Source organism: Hyperolius riggenbachi, chromosome 1 (assembly GCF_040937935.1).
Source record: "Hyperolius riggenbachi isolate aHypRig1 chromosome 1, aHypRig1.pri, whole genome shotgun sequence".
NCBI classification, from domain to species: Eukaryota; Metazoa; Chordata; class Amphibia; order Anura; family Hyperoliidae; genus Hyperolius; species Hyperolius riggenbachi.
Genome location: NC_090646.1, coordinates 302469389 through 302490343, shown reverse-complemented (window position 1 = coordinate 302490343; position 20955 = coordinate 302469389). Strand labels below are relative to the sequence as shown.

General features: G+C 48.1%; 1 protein-coding gene across 1 annotated transcript in view; it reads right to left on the bottom strand.

Annotated features, from left to right (window-relative positions):
• LOC137548825 (potassium voltage-gated channel subfamily V member 2-like) overlaps positions 1-20487 on the bottom strand; it is a 95014-nt gene extending 74527 nt beyond the window's left edge. Inside the window, exon 1 of the mRNA XM_068271171.1 lies at positions 19134-20487. Within this exon, the coding sequence (XP_068127272.1) occupies positions 19134-20360 (1227 nt within the window). The 5' untranslated portion in view covers positions 20361-20487. The remainder of the gene's footprint in view (positions 1-19133) is intronic.
• Positions 20488-20955: the final 468 nt, after the last annotated feature.

Here is a 20955-nt window from a genome sequence, read left to right as displayed (position 1 = left end):
AGAGTGAGTGTGAGAGTGAGTGTGAGAGTAAGCGAGTGTGAGAGAGAGTGTGAGAGTGAGTGAGTGTGAGAGAGTGAGTGTGTGAGGATGTGAGAGAGTGTGTGAGGATGTGAGAGAGTGAGTGTGAGAGTGAGTGAGAGAGTGTGAGAGAGTGTGAGAGTGAGTGAGAGAGAGTGTGAGAGAGTGTGAGAGTGAGTGAGAGAGAGTGTGAGAGTGAGTGAGTGAGAGTGAGTGAGAGAGAGTGTGAGAGTGAGTGAGAGAGAGTGTGAGAGTGAGTGAGAGAGAGTGTGAGAGTGAGTGAGAGAGAGTGTGCGTGAGAGAGAGTGTGAGAGTGAGTGAGAGAGAGTGTGAGAGTGAGTGAGAGAGTGTGAGAGTGAGAGAGAGTGTGAGGATGTGTGAGAGAGTGTGAGGATGTGTGAGAGAGTGTGAGGATGTGAGAGAGAGTGTGAGGATGTGAGAGAGAGTGTGAGGATGTGAGAGAGAGTGTGAGGATGTGAGAGAGAGTGTGAGGATGTGAGAGAGAGTGTGAGAGTGAGTGAGAGAGAGAGTGAGAGTGTGAGAGTGAGTGAGAGAGTGTGAGAGTGAGTGAGAGAGTGTGTGAGTGTGAGTGTGTGTTAGAGAGAGTGTGAGTGTAAGTGTGTGTGTGAGAGAGAGAGGGCGTGTGAGTGTGCGCATGTGAGTTTGCGCGTAAGAAAGTGTGTGCGCGTAAGAGAGTGTGTGCGCATGTGAGTGTGAGAGAAAGAGTGAGTGTGAGAGAAAGAGTGAGTGTGAGAGAGAGAGTGAGTGTGAGAGAGAGAGTGAGTGTGAGAGAAAGAGTGAGTGTGAGAGAAAGAGTGAGTGTGAGAGAAAGAGTGAGTGTGAGAGAAAGAGTGAGTGTGAGAGAAAGAGTGAGTGTGAGAGAAAGAGTGAGTGTGCGAGAAAGAGTGAGTGTGAGTGTAAGCGAGTGAGAGAGTGAGTGTGAGAGTAAGCAAGTGTGAGAGTAAGCGAGTGTGAGAGTAAGCGAGTGTGAGAGTAAGCGAGTGTGAGAGTAAGCGAGTGTGAGAGAGTAAGCGAGTGTGAGAGAGTAAGCGAGTGTGAGAGAGTAAGTGAGTGTGAGAGTGAGTGTGAGTGTGAGAGTAAGCGAGTGTGAGTGTGAGAGTAAGCGAGTGTGAGAGTAAGCGAGTGTGAGAGTAAGCGAGTGTGAGAGAGTGAGTGTGAGAGAAAGAGTGAGTGTGAGTGTAAGCGAGTGAGAGAGTGAGAGAAAGAGTGAGTGTGAGTGTAAGCGAGTGAGAGAGTGAGAGTGAGAGAGTGAGTGTGAGAGTAAGCGAGTGTGAGAGTAAGCGAGTGTGAGAGAGTGAGTGTGAGAGTAAGCGAGTGTGAGAGAGTGAGTGTGAGAGAGTGAGTGTGAGAGTAAGCGAGTGTGAGAGTAAGCGAGTGTGAGAGTAAGCGAGTGTGAGAGAGTGAGTGTGAGAGTAAGCGAGTGTGAGAGAGGGAGTGTGAGAGTAAGCGAGTGTGAGAGAGTGAGTGTGAGAGTAAGCGAGTGTGAGAGAGTGAGTGTGAGAGTAAGCGAGTGTGAGAGAGTGAGTGTGAGAGTTTGTGAGAGTGAGTGTGTGAGGATGTGAGAGAGTGTGAGGATGTGAGAGAGTGTGAGGATGTGAGAGAGTGAGAGTGAGTGTGTGAGACTGAGAGAGAGTGTGAGAGTGAGAGAGAGAGTGTGAGAGTGAGAGAGAGAGAGTGAGAGTGAGAGAGAGAGTGAGAGAGTGTGTGAGAGAGTGAGAGAGAGTGTGAGAGAGTGTGTGAGAGTGAGAGAGTGTGTGAGAGTGAGAGAGTGTGTGAGAGTGAGAGAGTGTGTGAGGATCTGTGAGAGAGTGTGTGAGGATCTGTGAGAGAGTGTGTGAGGATCTGTGAGAGAGTGTGTGAGGATCTGTGAGAGAGTGTGTGAGGATCTGTGAGAGAGTGTGTGAGGATCTGTGAGAGAGTGTGTGAGGATCTGTGAGAGAGAGTGTGAGGATGTGAGATAGAGAGTGTGAGGATGTGAGATAGAGAGTGTGAGAGTGAGAGAGAGTGTGAGAGTGAGTGACACCAAGCAAATCGCTCCTGTAAACATCACAGTCCTGACATTGTGCTGGTTATAGACTCTAATGGAAAATACCTGGACATAAGAAGACTCTTTCCAGGGATGCATGCCATCAAAATCATCACTTCAACTATTGAACAAGTAACACAGGTCATTAATGAGCCTTATTTCACCGACCCAAAACATCTCATCCTGCACACCGGCACCAATGACATTATACAAGAAAACACCACAGACCAAGAAACCACCACATACAAACTGTCACAACTGGTTAAAAGGGCACAGCAGAAATTCCCCAGCACAAAGATTATCCTCTCTTCCCTGCTCCCAAGAAGAGACATTCCTCACCAGACAATTACACAGATCAATGCAGAGCTGGCCTCCAGTCTCAGATCCTCACCAGACATACAACTGGCACAGCACACCACAATCACAACCGACCATCTGTACAACAACAAGCACCTTGACAAACAAGGAGTCAGCCGCCTAGCAAAGGAACTAAAGGACATGGTGCTAAATAGACCCCAGAGACTCCAAGAAAGCCCCAACTCAACAATTAGACAGCAAACCACAATGTCCCAACACCAGAGACAGAGCCCACAAGCATGGAAAACATGTAGGAAACCGCCTGCCCCACAATGGCAACACAAAGCGACAGAGGGTAGCATCATGGCGGAAATCAGAACTTTGCTTATCAATATACAAAGCAGATTGAGGTGACACCCACAACATTGTCTACCCCCCCCCCCCCCCCCCCTTGAAAATACTGAGTCCTATGAAAAATTCTGCTCATTACAAGGTAAACCGACTCAAAATGACATCCCTTATCATTAGTAGCTGGAACATCCAAGGGCTGAACGCCTCAGCTTTTGGATCCAAAACAAATGATCCAGACTTTAAAAAGAGACTTGAAAACATTGATATCCAAATCCTCCTGGAGACATGGACCCGGGCAGAGGATGAATCTTTCGTACCCATGGGGTACCGGGAACTCTCCATATCTGCCCAGAAAAACAGGAACATTAAACAGGGCCGCCGTTCAGGAGGCATACTAATCTGGTATAAGGAGGAGCTCACAGAGCACATCAAAGCAATCAAACGAGGAGACAGCCACATCTGGATCAAAATAAACAGCTCCATCCTCACCTCTCAGTCTGACATGTACCTGTGTGCAGCATATATCCCCCCAACAGAGTCCCCTTACTACAAACCTGACATCTATGAGGTCCTACAAAGAGAAGCCAGCCACTTCCAGTCTCAGGGCAGAGTGCTCATCTATGGAGACCTCAACGCTAGAACAGGCACAGAGAAGGACTATCTGACCTCTGAGGGAAACACATACATACTTGGAGGAGAGAGCTACTACCAGGAACCAATGCAGACAGCAAGAAACAGCTATGACAAGACAGTAAACAAAAGTGGGAAATCCCTGTTGAACCTGTGCCGGAGCCTCGGCCTATACATAATGAATGGGCGAACCAGGGGTGACTCTCTTGGGAGATTTACTATGAACTCACATGTAGGCAGCAGTGTGGTAGATTATGCTGTCACAGACACAGACCCCATAAACATCGATGCCCTCATAGTCACCCCTGAAACACACCTGTCAGACCACAACCAAATCCTGCTGTACCTGAAATCCACCGATAAACCAACCACACAGCAACCTCACCAGAACGGTCTCTACAAGCTGCCACCATCCTTCAAATGGCCCAAAGAGTCTGCCATCAAATTCACCAACATGACCAACACTTCCAAAATCCAAGAACTGCTGACAAACTTTCATACCAACCTATATGAACCAAACAAACAAGGTGTCAACCATGCAGTGAAGGACTTCAGCAACATCTTATATAACATGGCAGTACTCGCCGGCCTCAAGCAGACCAACTTTAAGAGATCCACAAATAAACAGTCCCAAAAATGGTTTGACAGTGAGTGCAAGGCTCTACGTAATTCTCTAAGGGCAGCCTCTAACCAAAAGCACAGAGACCCCAACAACCAGGACCTAAGGGAAGCCCATGACCACCTACAGAGACAATACAAAGACACCCTCAGGCGGGAAAAACAGAGCCACATCTCCCACAAACTCCAACAGCTGGAGGACTCCCTCCAAGACAACTCATTCTGGGAGACCTGGAACCACATTGGGACAAAGCCCAAGAAAAGCCCTCTACACATCCAAAATGGCCACATCTGGCTCCACTACTTCAGGGACCTCTACAAAGACATCCCAGAAAATGCCCAAACCCCGGAACAGAAACAAATAGCCGCAAAGCTGAAGGACATGGAGGAGACAATCAAGGACTTTCAAAACCCCCTGGATACACCAATCACGATGGAGGAAATAAGAGAAAGAACAAAGCTGATAAAATGTAAGAAGGCTAGCGGTACCGATGGCATCCTGCCAGAGATGATCAAATACAGCCCCCCGGACATACATGAGGCACTCGCAAGACTTTTCAACCTTATCCTGAGTGCGGGCTCCTTTCCTCAGGCCTGGAGTGAAGGCCTCATAACACCCATCTACAAGAATGGAGACAGATATGATCCAGCAAACTACAGAGGAATATGTGTCAGCAGTACACTGGGGAAACTGTTTAACAGCATCATCAATAAAAGGATCCTCTCCTTCCTCACACAGCAGGACGTACTCAGCAAAAGCCAAGCTGGGTTCATGCCAAACCACCGCACAGCCGACCACATCTACACACTGCACAGCCTCATCAAGACCCATGTCCACAGCTCACGCGGCAAAATACACGCTTGCTTTGTGGATTTTAAGAAGGCGTTTGACTCGGTGTGGCACCCATGCCTTTTCCTAAAACTCCTAGAGAGCGGAATAGGAGGTAGAACCTATGATGTCATCAAGAGTTCATATACTGGGAACCAATGCAGTGTGAAAGTGGACGGGAAGAGAAGCGCGTCCTTCAAGCCGGGTCGAGGAGTCAGGCAGGGCTGCAGTTTGAGCCCAACGCTCTTTAACATATTTATTAACCAACTAGCTGTAGCCCTAGAATCCTCCCCAGCACCAGGCCTCCTCTTGCATGACCACGAGGTGAAGTTCCTGCTGTATGCAGATGATCTCCTGCTGCTCTCCCCAACAGAAAGGGGCCTACAGGACAGCCTGGCAGTACTGGAGAGTTTCTGCACCACATGGGCACTGCCCATCAACCCAAAGAAGACAAAAGTGATGGTGTTCCAGAGAAAAAATCTAAAAATGCCCACCTCCTCATTTATATTAAATGGCTGCCCACTGGAGACCACAAACAGTTACACCTACCTGGGGCTGGAAATTAACCAAACTGGGAGCTTTAAACCAGCAGTAGAGGCCCTGAAGGAAAAAGCCTGCAGAACGTTTTATGCCATCAGAAGGCAACTTTACCACCTAAAACCACCGGTGAGAGTCTGGGTAAAGATATTCAACAGCATCATCACCCCAATCCTGCTCTATAGCAGTGAGGTATGGGGCCCGGTCACCTACCCTGACCAATCAAAATGGGACTCCAGCCCAACAGAAATCTTCCATCTAGAGTTCTGCAAGTATCTTCTCCAAGTCCATCGCAGCACTTCGAACTCAGCTTGCCGGGCAGAGCTAGGCAGATTCCCACTATGGCTGACTATCCATCAGAGGGCACTCTCATATTGGGCGCATATACAGAGCAGCAACCCCAGCACTTACCACCATAAAGCCTCACTGAGCCAGGGTGGGGAGGGCATACCACGCTCTCTGAAACAAAACGTCAAGAGCCAGCCCAGCCAAGACCACCAACACAGGCTGACAAAAGCCCAAATAGAAGGAATGATAGAAAGCTGCAAGGACCGATACATAGAGGAATGGAGAAGTGACATAAAGAACTCCCAGAAACTCACTATCTACCAATCACTACAGAGGGAGTACACAATGGCCCCATATCTGGAGAGGCTACACCACCACAAAGATAGACAGGCCTTGAGCCTGTACCGTCTGAGCGCCCACAACCTGGAGATACAGGACGACACAGACAGACATGGAAGCCCCGGGAGGAGAGACTGTGCAGGCAATGTGACCAGGGGGTCCTGGAGGATGAGGCCCACTTCCTGCTACACTGCAGCAAATATACACCGTTGAGGACCGCCCATTTCCAAAGACTCTCCGCCCACATTGCAGATTTCACCTCCACAGATGAGGAGAGGAAACTCTATATCATACTGGGTGAAGAGGAAGAAACTGTGCAAATAGCTGCCCGATATGTCACGGCCTGCCACCAACTGAGAGGAACATGATAACACATGGACTGTATAACCCCATACTCCCCTCCCCTATGGACTGTATGCCTTTACCCCCCTCCCCTATGGACTATATACCCCATCCCCCCCATACCATCCCGTACATCCTCCTATGGACTGTATACCCATGTCCTTCCCTTATTCCCACAATCCCCCCCCCCCCCCACACACGTTAATGTTCTATTTTGCTTTGGCAATGCTAAATGTATTTGGTCCTGCCAATAAAGCTTTTTTGGATTTGGAGTGAGAGAGTGTGAGAGTGAGTGAGAGAGAGTGTGAGAGTGAGTGAGAGAGAGTGTGAGAGTGAGTGAGAGAGAGTGTGAGAGTGAGTGAGAGAGAGTGTGAGAGTGAGTGAGAGAGAGTGAGTGAGAGAGAGTGTGAGAGTGAGTGTGAGAGAGTGTGAGAGTGAGTGAGAGAGTGTGAGAGTGAGTGAGAGAGTGAGTGAGAGAGTGTGAGAATGTGTGAGAGAGAGTGTGAGGATCTGTGAGGATCTGTGAGAGAGAGTGTGAGGATCTGTGAGAGAGAGTGTGAGGATCTGTGAGAGAGAGTGTGAGGATCTGTGAGAGAGAGTGTGAGGATCTGTGAGAGAGAGTGTGAGGATCTGTGAGAGAGGGTGTGAGGATCTGTGAGAGAGGGTGTGAGGATCTGTGAGAGAGGGTGTGAGGATCTGTGAGAGAGGGTGTGAGGATCTGTGAGAGAGAGTGTGAGGATCTGTGAGAGAGGGTGTGAGGATGTGAGAGAGTGTGAGGATCTGTGAGAGAGAGTGAGGATGTGAGAGAGTGTGAGGATGTGAGAGAGTGTGAGGATGTGAGAGAGTGTGAGGATGTGAGAGAGTGTGAGGATGTGAGAGAGAGTGTGAGGATGTGAGGGAGTGAAAGTAAGTGTGAGTTTGAGTGTGTGAGTTTGAGTGTGTGAGTGAGAGTGTGTGTGTGAGAGTCAGAGTGTGTGTGTGAGAGGGTGTGTAAGTAAGTGAGTGAGAGAGTGTGTGTGTGTGAAAGAGAGAGTGTGAGGGAGTGAGTGAGTGTGTGTGAGAGAGGGAGTGAGTGTGTGTGAGAGGGAGGGAGTGAGTGTGTGTGAGAGGGAGTGAGTGAGTGTGTGTGTGTAAGAGAGAGGGAGTGAGAGTCAGAGTGTGAGTGAGTGTGAGAGTATGAGAGTGTGTGTGTGAAAGAGAGTGTGAGGGAGTGAGAGTGTGTGTGAGAGAGAGAGAGTCAGTGTGAGGATGACCCTTACCTTACAGCTCCTCTTTTCCCTGCAGGCTTCCCTCTGGCGGCTCCTCTTCTCCCTGCAGTGAGAGTGAAAGTAAATGTGAGAGTGAGTTTCAGTGTGAGTGAGTGTGCGACAGTGCGAGTGAGAAAGTGTGAGGGAGAGAGTATGAGGGAGGGAGTGTCACAGTGTGAGATTGAGTGTGAGATTGTGTGTGTGAGAGTGAGAGTGTGTGAGGGAGTGAGAGTCAGAGTGTGAGAGTAAGAGATTGTGTGAGTGTGTGTGAGCTTTACCTTACAGCTCCGGCGGCTCTTCTTCTCCCCGCAGGCTTCAGGCTTCCCTCCGGCGTCGCCTCTTCTCCCCGCAGGCTTCCCTCCAGCGGCTCCTATGCTCCCTGCAGGCTTCCCTCCGGCGGCTCCCCTTCTATCCCCGCAGGCTTCCCTCCGGCGGCTCCTCTTCTATCCCCGCAGGCTTCCCTCCGGCGGCTCCCCTTCTATCCCCGCAGGCTTCCCTCCGGCGGCTCCCCTTCTATCCCCGCAGGCTTCCCTCCGGCGGCTCCTCTTCTACCCCCGCAGGCTTCCCTCCAGCGGCTCCTCTTCTACCCCCGCAGGCTTCCCTCCAGCGGCTCCTCTTCTACCCCCGCAGGCTTCCCTCCAGCGGCTCCTCTGCTCCCCGCAGGCTTCCCTCCGGCGCCTCCTCTACTCCCGCAGGCTTCCCTCCGGCGCCTCCTCTGCTCCCGCAGGCTTCCCTCCGGCGGCTCCTCTGCTCCCCGCAGGCTGCCCTCCGGCGGCTCCTCTGCTCCCCGCAGGCTTCCCTCCGGCGGCTCCTCTGCTCCCCGCAGGCTTCCCTCCGGCGGCTCCTCTGCTCCCCGCAGGCTTCCCTCCGGCGGCTACTCTTCTCTCTGCAGCGAGTGTGAGAGTGAGTGAGAGTGTGAGTTGTGAAATAGTGTGAGAGAGAGTGTGAGGGAGTGAGTCAGAGTGTGAGTGTAAGTGTGAGAGAGTGAGGGAGTGAGAGTCAGAGTGTGAGAGTGAGTGTGCGTGAGATGGTGAGAGTGAGAGAATTAGAGAGAGTGAGGGAGTGAGTCAGAGTGTAAGTGTGAGAGAGAGAGTGTGAGGGAGTGAGAGTGAGTGAGATAGTGAGTGAGAGTCAGAATGTGAGAGTGAGTGTGAGGATGTGAGTGTGCATGAAATAGTGAGAGTGAGTGAGTGTGAGGGCGTGAGTCAGAGTGTAAGAGTGAGTGTAAGTGTGAGCAAGGATGTGAGAGAGTGTGAGGGAGTGAGTCAGAGTGTGAGAGTGAGAGAGAGTGTGTGTGAGAGCAGTGTCCAAGGGATCTTCCCCCTCCAGAGCTCCACTTCTCCCCGCGGCTGCCAGGCTTCCATCCGGGTGGCTGCTATACCGGTGTTCCAACACTTTAGCATACCCGACAAATGCTACTGAGCATGTTGGAACACCGGCTCCTCGGCCTGCTGGCGGCGGCGGCAGGTACGTGTCCTGTCCTCTTCCTCCAGCGGCTATGGGGCTCCACTTCTCCCCTGGTGGCTGCACAGGCTCCGGGCAGCGGCGGTGATGTGGGCAGCGGCGGTGATGTGGGCAGCGGCTGAGCGGCGGTCATGTGGGCAGCGGCGGAGCGGCGGTCATCTGGGCAGCGGCGTGATGTGGGCAGCGGCGGAGCGGCGGTCATGTGGGCAGCGGCGGTGATGTGGGCAGCGGCGGTGATGTGGGCAGCGGCGTGATGTGGGCAGCGGCGGTCATGTGGGCGGCGGGCAGCGGCAGGCTTCCTCCAGCTCCTCTTCCCATGGTGGCTGTGACTGACACCTGTGGCGACTAGTATAGACGTCACATGCGGTGTCAGCCAACCAGGGAAGAGGACAGATGTGGGTGGGGAAGCAAGGAAGGGGTGGGTGGGTTAGAAGGAGGGGAAATGGGTGAATATATTATAGATAGGAGAGCGCCGGCAAGCAAAAGTCCGGCGATGGCGAAATAAATGTCCAGTAATGCAATAGTCCCAAACAATACCTGCAGACATATTTTTTAAAATTTTGAATACAGCATAAGAATCTATATTGCACAAAGGACTCAGACCAGTTGCTGTTGAAATTTGATTTTTATGGTGACAATACCGCTTTAAGGACCGGCCACTTTTTTTCCATTCAGACCACTGCAGCTTTCACGGTTTATTGCTCGCTCATACAACCTACCACCTAAATGAATTTTACCTCCTTTTCTTGTCACTAATAAAGCTTTCTTTTAGTGCTATTTGATTGCTCCTGCGATTTTTACTTTTTATTATATTCATCAAAAAAGACATGAATTTTGGCAAAAAAAAATGATTTTTTTTTACTTTCTGTGCTGACATTTTTCAAATAAAGTAAAATTTCTGTATACATGCAGCGCGAAAAATGTGGACAAACATGTTTTGGATAAAAAAAAACCATTCAGTGTATATTTATTGGTTTGGGTGAAAGTTATAGCGTTTACAAACTATGGTGCAAAAAGTGAATTTTCCCATTTTCAAGCATCTATGACTTTTCTGACCTCCTGTCATGTTTCATGAGGGGCTAGAATTCCAGGATAGTATAAATACCCCCCAAATGACCCCATTTTGGAAAGAAGACATCCCAAAGTATTCACTGAGAGGCATAATGAGTTCATAGAAGATATTATTTTTTGTCACAAGTAAGCGGAAAATGACACTTTGTGACAAAAAAAAAAAAAGTTTCCATTTCTTCTAACTTGCGACAAAAAAAAAATGAAATCTGCCACGGACTCACCATGCCCCTCTCTGAATACCTTGAAGGGTCTACTTTCCAAAATGAGCAAACTGCAGCGAGTCCCTGTGGAATAGGCCTAGTCAGGTCTATGTTGCCGGTGCACAATCCCTCTGTGGGTCACCACTCCACACACGGTTCAATATAGTAAATACGAAGGAGGCACTCAATTGGCTTTAAACTTGCGTTTTATCAAATCCCAGTAATACACAATGTGTATTACTGGGATTTGATAAAACGCAAGTTTGAAGCCAATTGAGTGTCTCCTTCGTATTTACTATACTTTCCAAAATGGGTCATTTGTGGGGTGTGTTTACTGTCCTGACATTTTGGGGGGTGCTAAATTGTAAGCACCCCTGTAAAGCCTAAAGGTGCTCATTGAACTTTGGACCCCTTAGCGCAGTTAGGCTGCAAAAAAGTGCCACACATGTGGTATTGCCATACTCAGGAGAAGTAGTATAATGTGTTTTGGGGTGTATTTTTACACATACCCATGCTGGGTGGGAGAAATATCTCTGTAAATGACAATTTTTTAATTTTTTTTACACACAATTGTCCATTTACAGAGATCTTTCTCCCACTCAGCATGGGTATGTGTAAAAATACACCCCAAAACACATTATACTACTACTCCTGAGTACGGCGATACCACATGTGTGGCACTTTTTTGCACCCTAACTGCACTAAAGGGCCCAAAGTCCAATGAGTACCTTTAGGATTTCACAGGTCATTTTGAGAAATTTCGTTTCAAGACTACTCCTCACGGTTTAGGGCCCCTAAAATGCCAGGGCAGTATAGGAACCCCACAAATGACCCCATTTTAGAAAGAAGACACCCCAAGGTATTCCGTTAGGAGTATGGTGAGTTCATAGAAGATTTTATTTTTTGTCACAAGTTATTTTTTGTCACAAGTTAGCGGAAAATGACACTTTGTGAAAAAACACAATTAAAATCAATTTCCGCTAACTTGTGACAAAAAATAAAATCTTCTATGAACTCGCTATACTACTAACGGAATACCTTGGGGTGTCTTCTTTCTAAAATGGGGTCATTTGTGGGGTTCCTATACTGCCCTGGCATTTTAGGGGCCCTAAACTGTGAGGAGTAGTCTTGAAACCAAATGTCGCAAAATGACCTGTGAAATCCTAAAGGTACTCATTGGACTTTGGGCCCCTTAGCGTACTTAGGGTGTAAAAAAGTGCCACACATGTGGTACCGCCGTACTCAGGAGAAGTAGTATAATGCGTTTTTGGCATGTATTTTTACACATACCCATGCTAAGTGGGAGAAATATCTCTGTAAATGACAATTGTTTGATTTTTTTTTACACACAATTGTCCATTTACATAGAAATTTCTCCCACCCAGCATGGGTATGTGTAACAATACACCCCAAAACACATTATACTACTTTTCCTGAGTACGGCGGTACCACATGTGTGACACTTTTTTGCAGCCTAGGTGCGCTAAGTGGCCCAACGTCCTATTCACAGGTCATTTTGAGGCATCTGTTTTCTAGACTACTCCTTGCGGTTTAGGGCCCCTAAAATGCCAGGGCAGTATAGGAACCCCACAAGTGACCCCATTTTAGAAAGAAGACACCCCAAGGTATTCCGTTAGGTGTATGGCGAGTTCATAGAAGATTTTATTTTTTGTCACAAGTTAGTGAAAAATGACACTTTGTGAAAAAAACCCAATAAAAATCAATTTCCGCTAACTTTTGACAAAAAATAAAATCTTCTATGAACTCGTCATACACCTAACAGAATACATTGGGGTGTCTTTTTTTCTAAAATGGGGTCACTTGTGGGGTTCCTATACCGCCCTGGCATTTTACGGGCCCAAAACCGTGAGTAGTCTGGAAACCAAATGTCTCAAAATGACTGTTCAGGGGTATAAGCATCTGCAAATTTTGATGACAGGTGGTCTATGAGGGGGCGAATTTTGTGGAACCGGTCATAAGCAGGGTGGCCTTTTAGATGACAGGTTGTATTGGGCCTGATCTGATGGATAGGAGTGCTAGGGGGGGTGACAGGAGGTGATTGATGGGTGTCTCAGGGGGTGGTTAGAGGGGAAAATAGATGCAATCAATGCACTGGGGAGGTGATCGGAAGGGGGTCTGAGGGGGATCTGAGGGTTTGGCCGAGTGATCAGGAGCCCACACGGGGCAAATTAGGGCCTGATCTGATGGGTAGGTGTGCTAGGGGGTGACAGGAGGTGATTGATGGGTGTCTCAAGGTGTGATTAGAGGGGGGAATAGATGCCAGCAATGCACTGGCGAGGTGATCAGGGCTGGGGTCTGAGGGCATTCTGAGGGTGTGGGCGGGTGATTGAGTGCCCTAGGGGCAGATAGGGGTCTAATCTGATAGGTAGCAGTGACAGGGGGTGATTGATGGGTAATTAGTGGGTGTTTAGGGTAGAGAACAGATGTAAACACTGCACTTGGGAGGTGATCGGACGTCGGATCTGCGGGCGATCTATTGGTGTGGGTGGGTGATCAGATTGCCCGCAAGGGGCAGGTTAGGGGCTGATTGATGGGTGGCAGTGACAGCGGGTGATTGATGGGTGGCAGTGACAGGGGGTGATTGATGGGTGGCAGTGACAGGGGGTGATTGATGGGTGATTGACAGGTAATCAGTGGGTTATTACAGGGGAGAACAGATGTAAATATTGCACTGGCGAATTGATAAGGGGGGGTCTGAGGGCAATCTGAGCGTGTAGGCGGGTGATTGGGTGCCCGCAAGGGGCAGATTAGGGTCTGATCTGATGGGTAACAGTGACAGGTGGTGATAGGGGGTGATTGATGGGTGATTGATGGGTAATTAGTGGGTGTTTAGAGGAGAGAATAGATGGAAACACTGCGCTTGGGTGGTGATCTGATGTCGGATCTGCGGGCGATCTATTGGTGTGGGTGGGTGATCAGTTTGCCCGCAAGGGGCAGGTTAGGGGCTGATTGTTGGGTGGCAGTGACAGGGGGTGATTGATGGGTGATAGGTGATTGGCAGGTGATTGACAGGTGATCAGTGGGTTATTACAGGGAAGAACAGATGTAATTAATTAGGGATGGGACGAATCCACAATTTCTTCGAATCCGAATACGAATCCGAATCTAAAAAGGTTCTCGAATATCTCGAACCTTTCGAATCCCGAATCTAACGAATCCTGCGTTCAGTGGAATGGTTGCCCACAGTATAGGTAGGCAGGCTAGGTGCTCACACTATAGGTAGCTAGGTAAAGGTGCCTTCAGTATAGCTAGCTAGGCATAGGTGCCTTCAGTATAGCTAGCTAGGTATAGGTGCCTTCAGTATAGCTAGCTAGGCATAGGTGCCTTCAGTATAGCTAGCTAGGTATAGGTGCCTTCAGTATAGCTAGCTAGGCATAGGTGCCTTCAGTATAGCTAGCTAGGTAGGGGCCTTCAGTATAGCTAGCTAGGTAGGGGCCTTCAGTATAGCTAGGTATAGGGGCATTCAGTATAGCTAGGTATAGGGGCATTCAGTATAGCTAGGTATAGGGGCATTCAGTATAGCTAGGTATAGGGGCATTCAGTATAGCTAGGTATAGGGGCATTCAGTATAGCTAGGTATAGGGGCATTCAGTATAGCTAGGTATAGGGGCATTCAGTATAGCTAGTTAGGTATAGGGGCCCTCAGTATAGCTAGTTAGGTATAGGGGCATTCAGTATAGCTAGGTATAAGGGCATTCAGTATAGCTAGTTAGGTATAGGGGCCCTCAGTATAGCTAGTTAGGTATAGGGGCATTCAGTATAGCTAGTTAGGTATAGGGGCATTCAGTATAGCTAGTTAGGTATAGGGGCATTCAGTATAGCTAGTTAGGTATAGGGGCATTCAGTATAGCTAGTTAGGTATAGGGGCCCTTAGTATAGCTAGTTAGGTAAAAGGGCATTCAGTATAGCTAGGTATAAGGGGATTCAGTATAGCTAGTTTGGTATAGGGGACCTCAGTATAGCTAGCTAGGTATAGGGGCCTTCAGTATAGCTAGGTATAGGGGCATTCAGTATAGCTAGTTAGGTATAGGGACCCTCAATATAGCTAGTTAGGTATAGGGGCATTCAGTGTAGTTAGATAGGTATAGGGACCCTCAGTATAGCTAGTTAGGTATAGGGACCCTCAGTATAGCTAGTTAGGTATAGGGGCATTCAGTATAGCTAGTTAGGTATAGGGGCCCTCAGTATAGCTAGTTAGGTATAGGGGCATGCAGTATAGCTAGTTAGGTATAGGGGCCCTCAGTATAGCTAGTTAGGTATAGGGGCATGCAGTATAGCTAGTTAGGTATAGGGGCATTCAGTATAGCTAGTTAGGTATAGGGGCATTCAGTATAGCTAGTTAGGTATAGGGGCCCTCAGTATAGCTAGTTAGGTATAGGGACCCTCAGTATAGCTAGTTAGGTATAGGGGCATTCAGTATAGCTAGTTAGGTATAGGGGCCCTCAGTATAGCTAGTTAGGTATAGGGGCCCTCAGTATAGCTAGTTAGGTATAGGGGCATGCAGTATAGCTAGTTAGGTATAGGGACCCTCAGTATAGCTAGTTAGGTATAGGGACCCTCAGTATAGCTAGTTAGGTATAGGGACCATCAGTGTAGCTAGTTAGGTATAGGGACCCTCAGTGTAGCTAGCTAGGGTACCCCTCCCTCTGTGCGCCTCCTCTGCTCACCCCCTACAAAGAAAAAAAAAGCATCGGCTCACCTAACAAGGGGATCCAGCGCCGAATCCCGCTGCATCCCCCGCTCGTCCTCTTCTGATCCCCCGCTCGCCCTATTCTGACCCCCCCGCGCCTCCTCCGCTCGCCCCTTGCATAGATGTGAGCATTGGCTCACCTAACACCAGCCCTGGATTCCCTACCTGCCGCCAGCGCAGCGCCGCAGACCTCTTGTTTCCTCATCTGTTCCCTCTAGTAACCCGCCCGGCGCTTCAGTGATGACGCGATGCAAAAGCGGATCACTAGGGGGAACAGAGGAGGAAACAAGAGGTCTGCGGCTCTGCGCTGGCGGCAGGTAGGGAATCCAGGGCAGGTGTTAGGTGAGCCAATGGTCACAGCTATACAAGCGGCGAGCGGAGGAGGTGCGGGGGGGTCGGAATAGGACGATCGGGGGATCCGCGGTGGTGCGGGGATGCAGCGGGATTCGTAGGATTCGTTTAGGGGGAAATTGCGTCGGGATTCGAATCCACGAATCTCGAATATTTCTCAATATTCGAGGGATTCGTGGATTCGCCGGATTCGCCGTCCCACCCCTATAATTAATGCACTGGTGAATTGATAAGGGGGAGTCAGAGGGCAATCTGAGCGTGTGGGCGGGTGATTGGGTGCCCGCAAGGGGCAGATTAGGGTCTGATCTGATATGTAAAAGTGACAGGTGGTGATAGGGGGTGATTGATGGGTGATTGATGGGTAATTAGTGGGTGTTTAGAGGAGAGAATAGATGTAAACAATGGATTTGGGAGGTGATCTGATGTCGGATCTGCGGGCGATCTATTGGTGTGGAGGGGTGATCAGATTGCCCGCAAGGGGCAGGTTAGGGGCTGATTGATGGGTGGCAGTGACAGGGGGTGATTGACGGGTGATTGACAGGTGATTGACAGTTGACCAGGGGGGATAGATGCATACAGTACATGGGGGGGGGGGGGGGGGGTCTGGGGAGAATCTGAGGGGTGGGGGGTGATCAGGAGGGAGCAGGGGGCAGGGGGGGGGATAAAAAAAAATAGCGTTGACAGATAGTGACAGGGAGTGATTGATGGGTGATTAGGGGGGTGATTGGGTGCAAACAGGGGTCTGAGGGGGGTGGGCAGGGGGGGGGGGTCTGATGGGTGCTGTGGGCGATCTGGGGCAGGGGGGGGGGAAATCAGTGTGCTTGGTGCAGACTAGGGTGGCTGCAGCCTGCCCTGGTGGTCCCTCGGACACTGGGACCACCAGGGCAGGAGGCAGCCTGTATAATACACTTTGTAAACATTACAAAGTGTATTATACACTTTGTATGCGGCGATCTTCGGGTTAACATCCCGCCGCGCTTCCGTATGGCCGGCGGGATGTTGCGGCGGGTGAGCGGCGCCAGGCGGAGGCGGAGGATCGCGTCACGGATGACGCGATCGCTCCGCCCATGCCCCTACAAGGACCGCCGCCATTTGTCTATATGGCGGTCCTTGCGGGGTCCACTTCCCGGCCGCCTCTGTGCGTTAGGCGGTCGGGAAGTGGTTAATCAATAAAACACATTTTAGCAGTGGGCTACCACTTCCCAGTTCCCCTAGCAGGACATCTGCGTATTCACCAGTGAGGTAGGGTAAAGGCCCATACACACGTCGGATTTTTGCGAATGACGGGTCATTTGAACGTTCCGTCGTTCAGTCATCCGCACGCTAAATCGGGCGTGTGTACAGTCCGTCATTCGGGTGACAAGACTGATTTTGAGCGATCCGACCAGTCTTATCACCCGAATGACGGACTGTACATAGTGTTGGGCGAACAGTGTTCGCAACTATTCGGGTTCTGCAGAACATCACCCTGTTCGGGTGATGTTCGAGTTCGGCCGAACACCTAATGGTGTTCGGCCAAACTGTTCAGGTTCGCCCGAACTGCTCAATGGCCGGCCGAACAGGGCCGAACAGGGCCCCTGTTCGGCCGAATACGGCCCCTGTTCGGCCGAATACGGCCCCCCTATGGGGTCGCAGGCATAAGGGGGGAGCATGCCCCGATCGCGGGGGGGGGGGGGCGGAAATTCCCCCCACCCCCTCTGCTAGTGCTCCCCCCTCTGCCCAGTTCCCCATAAAAAAGTTTAATGCAAGTTAAATAGTACCGGTGGCTGGCAGTGGAATGAGGAGGAGGAGTCCGAGTAGGTACTTCCGCCCTTTCTCTGACCTCACGTCCTCTACGTGACGCGTACCCTCGTATGCAGAGGACGTGAGGTCAGAGAAAGGGCGGAAGTACCACAAGGGTACTACCGCTGAACCGCCCGCTGCCCGGCCTCAACGCGTCACTCTCCTACTCGGACTCCTCCTCCTCACTCCACTGCCAGCCACACCGATACTATTTAACTTGCATTAAACTTTTTTTATGGGGAAGCGGGCAGAGGGGGGAGCGCTAGCGGAGGGGGTGGGGGGAATTTCCGACCCCCCCCCCCCCCGCGATCGGGGCATGCTCCCCCTTATGCCTGCGACCCCATAGGGCCCCCAAAATAGGCATGTTCGGGGGTCCCATTGACTTCCATTGAGTTCGGGGTTCGGGCCGAACATGCCGAACATCTGGCCCATTTTCGGCCTGTTCGGCCCGAACCCGAACATCCTGGTGTTCGCCCAACACTAACTGTACACACGCCCAATTTGGTGTGCGGACGACTGAACGACAGGACGTTCAAACGACCCGTCGTTCACAAAAATCCGACGAGTGTATGGGCCTTAATTATAACATATTTACGTGTGAGAGTCCATTTCCACTGCAGAAAGTAGAATACCTATGTTCCCACTTCCACTTTCCCTAGCAGGACAGCTGTGTATACCTATCAATAGGGTGTTACAGAGGGTTATCTCCTGGTCCTTTGTAAGTGATAATGGACATCTGTGTTACAACTCTGAGGTAATGAATGGATGAAAAGGCAGTGGTGTTTGATGGTGTTTGAACTGGGACATCTGTTCTCTGGAAAGAAGCATTCTTGATATGACATGATATACAATGATGAGATGAATAATTAAAAACAATATATAACATTACAACGTGTTAATACTTTTTAGCGCTGTGGACATCATTTTGTATATGTTTTGTGACTCGTTTCCATTTTGTCAGTAATGGTGATGAGCATAAGTGCAACGGCTGAAATGTAGCATTTGTGGTGGTCTTCAGATTTCATCAACATATTTCGTGTATGCAGCCCTACAGTAGTAAGCAAATGACAGAAAAGTACATGTTCTATGACTTTGAATGTATGCAGGAGACCGGCACACACATACAGAATTACATTTATGCAACAAAATTATACAGTCCAACATCTTGGGAATTTAGCTGTAAAACCTGCACCCAAAACGCCATACTGTTTTTCACCAGTGGTTAATTTACCTATTATACCTTCACAGCACATGATGCCTATTTTGTTGTTCAAGAATTTATCAGGGAAAAGATGGAAATGTGCATTGTGAATCAAGGGAGTCATCTGATGTGTGTGACCCTGGTACATTTAAAAATGAGAGCCATAGACTCTTTACATTTCTCACCTATGAAGCTCAGTGAAATGCCCTAAGCCATGGGGTTTTCAGGTGTTAAAGGCAATTTCCCACATTTCTTCAAAACAAAAGCAAATCAGAGCTATGTAGGCTCCATGCCTAATATACAGTATTATGGTGTGGAAAACATGATGGCAGGTGAGAATAAAAGAAATCTTGGAAAGGTATGAAGAGCATAAGAATGACATGTTTAATTTTTAATAACAGATGAAAGCTTATTGCTAGCAGGATGTGGAAATTTTGAGAAAGGCTTGTGAGTGTTACACATGAAGCATTGCTTTTTAGTAGGAGAACTTTTCGGACTCTTTTAGCCCCCTATACATTCCTAGTGGTTTGGGTCACCCCGAGCTGCTTGGTTACACATGATTATAGTTATTGATGATATGAGCATGCCTGTTTCTAAGGGTAATGCCATGTGCCTTACGTCACCTCTCGGTGATCATGCTAAATTTTATACATTGCCTGTATTACCTTTTATGAGCCAGTAAAGCTTGATTCCCCCCCCCCCCCCCCCCCAAAAAAAAGAAGAAGAAGCAGCAAGAAATGGAAAATTTGATGAATCATTTAAATATATTGATTTCAAGAAAAGCATCAAAGAAAAAAAAAAAAGACTTACCGCTGCCCACCACCAAGCACTAGGTATGCTGGTAAAATTGGTCCCAGGTACATCATGCTCCACAGAATGCATTAGGGCAGAGAATGTAAATACTCCCATAGCAATAAACAAGAATAAACAACAAACTTGTTGATAACATTGACGAATGGTAAAGCCGAATGCTCTTAACCCAATGGAATGTCGAGCCAGTTTTAGTATACGAAATATGCGCATAAGGCGAATGATTTTAAGTACTTTTCCAAGCTGACCAACATGTTCCATTTTATCAATATCATCAGGGTGCAAATGCATGTCTGCCTCTTCTGAAAACCTCTCAAATATAATCTGAATATAAAATGGCAAAATAGCAATTAGGTCAACAATGTTTAAGACAGTTTTAAGAAATCGTTTTATACCCGAAGCTGAAAATAATCTCATGATATACTCAGTGGTGAAGAAAATAACACAAATGATTTCCACTTGTTCCATGTAGCATTTCCCATAACCATTTTTCTGTTTCAGTTCTTCCATTGTACTTAGACACATAGTTACAACAGATATTAATACAAAAATGCTGGATAGAATAGCTAAGATCTTGGCTGGGATGGACGAATAGGGGTTTTCCACTAAATTCCATATTTTTCTCCGCAAATCACCAAACCATTTGCCTTCAAAGTATTTGTCATGGTCAAGATAATCAATTTCAGCTTGAAGTTCTCGTTGTATTTTAATGTGTTCATTGAGTTCATCCTGATGTTCTTCAAAAAGACTCCGACAACATTTTTGTGTGTAGTGTAAATGAATACCCCAGTATTCTATTTCTTCCGTGAAGTTAGCTGGGCAGAGCTCATCCATGATCCACAGAATCCCACTGTGGTAGAAATGAAAAATGTAGCAGAAAACTGAGGGATCACGGTCAAAGAAATATTCGTTTCTCTGCACTAAAAAGTCATCACAGAAGTCCAGCCGCTTGGTTGGGTCAGTACATGTAGCTATTCTTCCAATTCTAGTGGCAGGGTATTGTGCTGCTGCCTGGTAGTTGATCTGGAATATTTTTCCTCCAACATTAAGATTGAGAAAATGGTGATTATTTTTTGCTGCTGGATGAATGAAGTGGTTTGTGTCAGAGCTCCTTTCTTCATCTGGATTGCACACATCTCCATTAAATACATCAATTAGACTGTGAGTATGATTTCCATATGTCACATTAGCACACAAGCTTTTTTGTCTGATGCATACTTTCTTCATGGTCAAAATATCTTTTTTTTTTTTTTTAGCACAAAAAGGGTTGCTTAAATCTTTAAGTAAAGGAAAGAATTGCAGTTATTGCTTGCTTTAGTTTTGCATGCATTTGATAAACAACTGTTCTTCTCCCCTAATCCTTTTCTTGAATAAAAGCGGATAGAAGAGATGCTTTTACAACGGCTTGTGTAGCTAAAAACAGCTTTTCTTTAATAGGATTTACTTGAGTCATGTAGGTATTAAAAAAAAACCAAATAGAACTCATTCTCTAAGAAACATTAACCTAAAAGTTCCCAGGGCTAATTTTCACAGTAAATAGCTTGATATTGAATGAATGTTTACATCACTTTGCAAGATTTTATTTACATTCCTGTAATGACTGTGGTTCAGCAGCATCATTTCTCAAGTAACTGTATGGCAACAGCTTAAGTTCAAAAGGTAAGAATGTGCATCCCTCCTTCACTATCTTCCTAGACTATCTTTTTGTAATTTCATATTGTCAAGCACTGCAGGTGAAGTTTGTATTTAGTATGCATTTATGTATGCATGCTTTACTCCTCCTTATTTGTAACGTTCATGGATATGCCAGTTTTAATCAAGA